The following is a 6,000-nucleotide window of genomic DNA, read 5'->3' on the forward strand; positions in this document are numbered from 1 at the left end:
CAGGGATGGGCAGGTTGGCTGTCCATGTGGACAGCTGCCAATTTGATTTAAAAAAAAAAGGCAAGGGGCACCCGGGGGGCTCGGTCGGTTAAGCAGCCAACTTCAGCTCAGGTCATGATCTCACGGTTTGCGGGTTCAAGGCCCGCATCGGGCTCTGTGCCGACAGCTCAGAGCCTGGAGCTGCTTCAGATTCTGTGTCTCTGTCTTTTCGGCCTCTCCCCTGCTCGTGCTCTCTCTCTCTCTCTCTCAAAAATACATACACGTTAAAAAATATTTTTTAAAGACAGGCATCAGGCAGATACTGCTTGCATTAAGTCTCACATTTAAGCCATCTTACACAGGAAAGCAATGTGCAATAGTAAAAATTTACATTAATCAAATTCATAGAAACAGAACGAATGGCGGGTGGGTGCCAGGGGCCGGGGGAAGGAGCCAGTGGGTGGCTTAGCTGGGACGGACCGTCAGTTTGGGGAGCTGAAAGAGTTCTGTGGAACGGCAGTGGTGACGGCTGTATACCAGTGTCAGTGTACCAAGCGCCGCTCCACGGGACCCCAGCAGGAATTAGATGGGGCATTTTATGTTAGGCATGTTTCCCCATGTTAAAAAATAATTTACGTTAACATTTTACATCAGAAGAAAATGGCCAAGTCAGCCTTGGTCCGTCTACTTTATGTCCAGCTATACAAATGGTGTTTATGACAAGTATGAACAAAATGGGAAATGCTACGATAACGCTGAGTGTGCACACACCTGTGCACACACACACCCGTTTGTGCACGCACACACCCACACACCCATAGCAGTCATGAAAAAATAAATCACCACAAAGACCTTAAGGAAATACATCGAAATAGAGCCCTGGTTGTCTTTATGTTATCAGGAGGATGCCGATAATTTTTGTTTCCTTTTACTCTCTGATTTTTTTTTTGATAAGCACGTACTACTTAAAACATCTTTTTAAATTTATTTATTTTTTGAGAAAGAGAGAGAGAGAGTGAGGCAGAGACAGAGGGAGTGAGAGAGAATCCCAAGCAGGCTCCACACCATCAATTCAGAGCCTGATGTGGGGCTCGGACTCACAAACTGTGAGATCACGGCCTGAGCCAAGATCAAGAGTCAGACACTCAACAGACTGTGCCACCAGGGGCCCTGAGCACATACTACTTCTTAAAGGGGGGAAAATAACACCAAGTTCATTTTCATCTGTAAGTTTGTTTGAAAAGAAAGGAAGGAAGAATGGAAAGAAAAACCTTTCTGTTCTGTGACTCAAGAGGCTTTTAAACCTGAGGGAGGGAAACCATGATGAATCAGGCTGCGGCCACTTTGACTTCTTCTCTGCTTTTGTGTGATGGACGCCTCGGGCATGCTGGTGAGGGCCCGTGGCCATTCTCAGAAGCATATGTATATTTTTAATTTTAATGTTTATTTATTTATCTTTGAGAGAGAGACAGAGCACGAGCAGGGGAGGGGACAGAGAGAGAGGGAGACACAGAATCTGAAGCAGCTCCAGGCTCTGAACCGTCAGCACAGAGCCCGACGTGGGGCTTGAGCTCAGTAACCACGAGATCATGACCTGAGCTGAAGTCAGATGCTTCACCGACTGGGCACCCAGACGGCCCTCAAAATAGATTGTTAGATCGTGAGGCGGCGTATCAGCCGGGGCCCAGTCATGTTAACACAACACTGAGTGCAGGGGCCCCTCTGGCCGGGTGCTGGGGGACTGAGGAAGGGAAGGGGCTCGGGTAACACAGGGCAGCGACCTTGGTGACGACACGGGCTGGCTGACCCGCTCCAAGGCCAGGCGGACCCCCCTCTCCCAGCGGGGTGTCTTACAGTCCAACGGGGCTGAGAGCCAGGCTGACACACACTGTGGGCTGCGCCCTGGGGCCCGTTGCTGGGAGACACACCGAGAAACAGGAAGCGGAGAAACAGGAAGCGGCCGGGAGGGGCCGGCGAGCGGGCTGGGGAGGCCCAGGGGCTGGGGAGGAAGCGGTGGGGGCTGAGGCTTTGTTAGTGCTCTCGGGGGCACGAGTTCACGTCTGTCACAGTGTGGTAGGTGGTGTGTCCTCTCCCCAGCTGCCTGCAGCCACTGGGAAGTGAGACACAAGCATCCCGGGTTTCCGTGGGTGACAAAGTCACAGACACTTGTGATTCTAGCGAGGGGTCCGGCCTGTATTTCACGCCGGAGGTAGCACTGCTCTTTCTTCCTATCCAATCTCGGGGGTCACTGACATCTAACCGAATGCCCTTGGGGGATCTGTGGGCCCAAGGTTAAGTAAGGACCTTTCTGGGTCTTCCAAGAGGTCAGATACAGTTCTTTGTCTTCTGTAAATTTGCTTTAAAGAAATCACATAGTTGATCACTGATACCAGCTTCCTTTTATGCTTTGAAAGAGAAAATAACAACAACAATAATAATAATTTGATTTCATGCCTTTGTATTTATCTCCCGTGTAGCTGATACCATCAACCACTCCTGCAAATAGTAAATAATAATCTGGCATTTTATTGATCATATTATAGCTATTCCCGGACGCCACGGAACATGAAGACAGAGAACGCGACGGGCACTTACATCCCTGCCCAACGCTCCAGGCGGAGGCGGGCAGTTTTGGATTCCTGGGTGGTCTCCCCAGTCCCCGGGCTCCGCCGGCCCCACCACCTCGACCGTGACCGTGACCCTGACCGTGACCCTGACCCAGGCGTCCCTGGCTCCGGGGCTGTACTCCTACTCCTGACTTCCCCAGGCTGCCGCCCCCCCGCCGGCCGCCGCCTGCGGCCCAGAGGCGCCTCAGACGGGTCCCACCCAAAGCGGAAGTCCTGGGTCGCCTAGAAGGTTCGTGGCTCCTCTCCGTGGGGGCTTGGGCGTTACCCGCCGTCTCGGAGCCTCGGTGCCCCGTCTGTAAAGGAGCAGCGACGACGGCACCGACCTCACGGGGTCGTCAGGGGACTTAGGGGGCATCACCCGCAGGGTGCGNCATCCCACCCAGTCACTCGTTCGCTCGCTCGTTCCGTCCACGAAGGCGCGCGGAGGGCCCACGCGGCCGCCTCCAGGCCAGCGGTGGGCGTGGCAGTGACAGCGGGCGACCGCGCCTTCCAGGGGGACACTGACGTCAAATGAGTGCACGAGTAAGGAACTAACTCCAATTGGGCTACGAGCCTGACGTGACCTAGAAATGTGGATGAAGCGGGAGGGGCTACCGTGAGGGGCGCGCGGCTTCCCTTGGGGGAGGGGCGGAGCCCAGACTCCTCCCAGGTGTGCGTCCAGCCCCGGCCCCTCCCGGGGCGCGGCCCGGTGACGGGTGAGCCTGCGGCGCCCCCTGGTGGTGACGTCGAGCCTCGGCCAGTGCATCCCCGAGTTTCTTTTTTGTACTTAGAGCAACTTGGAAAAATTTAAGTGTTTGTAATCAAAGAGGCCCCAACCCTCGGCCGAAGAGTTTTAGTTAATCCATGTCAGAGTTTTATTTAATATACAAACCAGATCACTTTTTTCCATCTTGTGCACTGAACATACCTGCATTGATTGATAAGTCTATTTAATCTGGAAGTTTGAACACTTCCACCGTGTTATAACGGAATCCCATCATGCTCTACGAAGAACTGAAAAATATCGCCGCTACTTATTAAAGATGCTGAAAGTCAGTGTTTTGTGGCTTATCTACAGCAATACTTGAAGAGACAAGAGGAATCTCACTGAAGGGTTTAGAGCTTTAAGCTCCTAAAGGAAATAGTTTAAAAACATATATCATCCATTTTTAGATTTTTGTAATATCTTATTTCAGTATATGATAGTTACTCTCTTGGAATATCCAGAATAATAAACCAAATTTTGAACAATTAAACTTAAGTCAATAATATTTTTCAAGCACACTGCCCCTAATGTGGGGCTTGAACTCACGACCCCGAGGTCAAGAGTCACACACCAGGCAGGTTCCCCAAGTCAGCATTGTTTTAAGGGCAAGATAAAATTTGTATTTCGGGGGTGCAGAAAATTCTCTGCTTTCCTATTTTGAACAACTAATGTGATATCAGATACCTAAGAATTTAATCTTTTATTACACCCAATATTTTAGTTTTCAAATAGTCTTCATTGAACAAAAAAGTCTAACTCTCTTGCATAAGGACTCCATGCTCCATCTCTGTTTTAAGAGCTTTATCTTGGGGGCGCCTAGGTGGCTCAGTCAGTTGAGCGTCCGATTTTTGACTTCAGCTCAGGCCATGATCTCACAGTTCACAGATTCGAGCCCTGCGCTGACAGTGTGAAGCCTGCTTGGGATTCTCTCTCTCTGCCTCTTTCTGCCTCTCCCCTGCTCACACACACACACACTTTCTCTTAAAATAAATAAACTTAAAAAGAAGCTTCACTTTGTGGTCTACTGTATTTAAAAAGTCACTAACAAAACAAGAACAGTCCCTCCTCTGTAAAGAGGGTCCATCTGTGGCCGTAGGGACCAAGGCTGAGATGGTGGGCTGTGTGCACCCACAGAATTCTAGAAACTGTGAGGACTTACTGCAATATCACTCCCATCACTTAGCAAAAGATGCAGGTATCATAGTGAGGGAAAGAAACGCTCCATCTGCGGAACAGTGAAAAAGTGCCAAGAAATATGCTGTCCTGGGGCGCCTGGAGGGCTCAGTCGGTTGAAAGTCCACTTTGGCTCAGGTCACAATCTCATGGTTTCTGGGTTCGAGCCCCGTGTCGGGCTCTGTGCTGACAGACCCTGGAGCCTGCCTCAGATTCTGTCTCCCTCTCTCTGTGCCCCTCCCCTGCTCACTCTCTCTCTCAACAATAAACATTAAAAAAAAAAAAAGAAGTATGCTGTCAGACTGATTCGTTACATCACTGAAATATAATTTGCTTAGAGAAGTGGTCAAAGATATTTCACAAGAAAACCAGGTACACATGCGCTCACACACACGCATGCACAGGCATGCACACACATGCTTACACGCACACACATGCATGTGCGTGCACATGCACATCACGCTGGTACAGTGCTGACTGGCATACGGAGCTGCAGGGTCTCCAGCCCCTGGCCGGCCTCCCCCCCGGGGCAGGGACACTGGGAGCGGGCGGAGCGAGTCACTGCTCATGGAAGCCCCCGGGCCTCCGCAAAGCCCTCGCTCCCTGTGCGCCCCTACACTTCCCACTACGCTTCCCTTTAGTCGTTGCTAGAATATAGAATATACAAGACTCATCATCAATTCTGTCATTCAGGGTCACCTCTGACTGCAAAGCGTCCGACTCAAGTGTTCAAGGGCACCTGCAGCCAGCGAGGACTTCCTCCGTGCCGCCCTGGGTCTCTGACATGTGACGACACATGTGCTTGGGGGGAGCACGGGCTGCATCTGCTTGTTCCCAGAGGCTGGGGTGCAGTGTTTCAGAGCCTTAAGTGGTGGGAAAGGCCCCTGGCTCTCAGGTCGGTGCCTCACGGTGGCAGCGTCTGTAGGATGTCTGTGCAGCACAGGTCGGCCCGACGTGCAAGCTCGCACGAGTTCGCCGCTGGGCGCCTGAGACGCAATACTGGTGCTACACAAACAGTCCATGTGAACCTGAGGGGCTCCCCGGGTCCCGAGCCCTCGGGCCCTTCTCGGGCGCAGCCCTGTGGACGGCTTCTCCGCACGCGATCTGGAGATACCGTTCAGGAGGGTGGGATGGAAGGGGACCCGCACAGGAGCGGGCGTGGGGCCCCTCCCCAGCTGGGGACACTCTCCGCGCCCCGCGCCCCGCGCCCCGCTGTGCTCGTCACGCCTGCTGGACACCTTCCCACAGGAGGCTGGACGAGAACGAGAGCGGACACCGTGTGCCAGGTTCACCCGAACGCCTGACGTGCCTTACTGGGGTTATTTCCGCCACCGGCTCCACTGAGAGAAGAGATCACGCTGTCTGACTGGGGACAAGGAGACTGAGCACAGACCGGGCGGGCGGCCTGCTGCTGGTGGGCGGTGGAGGCCGACCCGAACCCCGGCGTGCGGAGTCCGCGTGGACGCGCTGCCCACG

At 52.9% G+C, this 6,000-nt stretch overlaps 1 protein-coding gene across 1 annotated transcript in view; it reads right to left on the reverse strand.

Moving 5' to 3' along the window:
- Nucleotides 1–6,000, reverse strand: part of LOC144226885 (leucine-rich repeat flightless-interacting protein 1-like) — a 95,907-nt gene that overhangs the window by 84,516 nt on the left and 5,391 nt on the right. The window contains exons 2-4 of the mRNA XM_077758390.1: nt 5,639–5,776; nt 2,930–3,092; nt 1,869–1,978 (exon numbers count right to left, since the gene is read on the reverse strand). Coding sequence (XP_077614516.1) covers nt 1,869–1,978; nt 2,930–3,092; nt 5,639–5,776 — 411 coding nt within the window. The remainder of the gene's footprint in view (nt 1–1,868; nt 1,979–2,929; nt 3,093–5,638; nt 5,777–6,000) is intronic.

This window comes from Crocuta crocuta, unplaced genomic scaffold, assembly GCF_008692635.1.
Source record: "Crocuta crocuta isolate KB4526 unplaced genomic scaffold, BGI_CrCroc_1.0 scaffold290, whole genome shotgun sequence".
Lineage (NCBI taxonomy): Eukaryota > Metazoa > Chordata > Mammalia > Carnivora > Hyaenidae > Crocuta > Crocuta crocuta.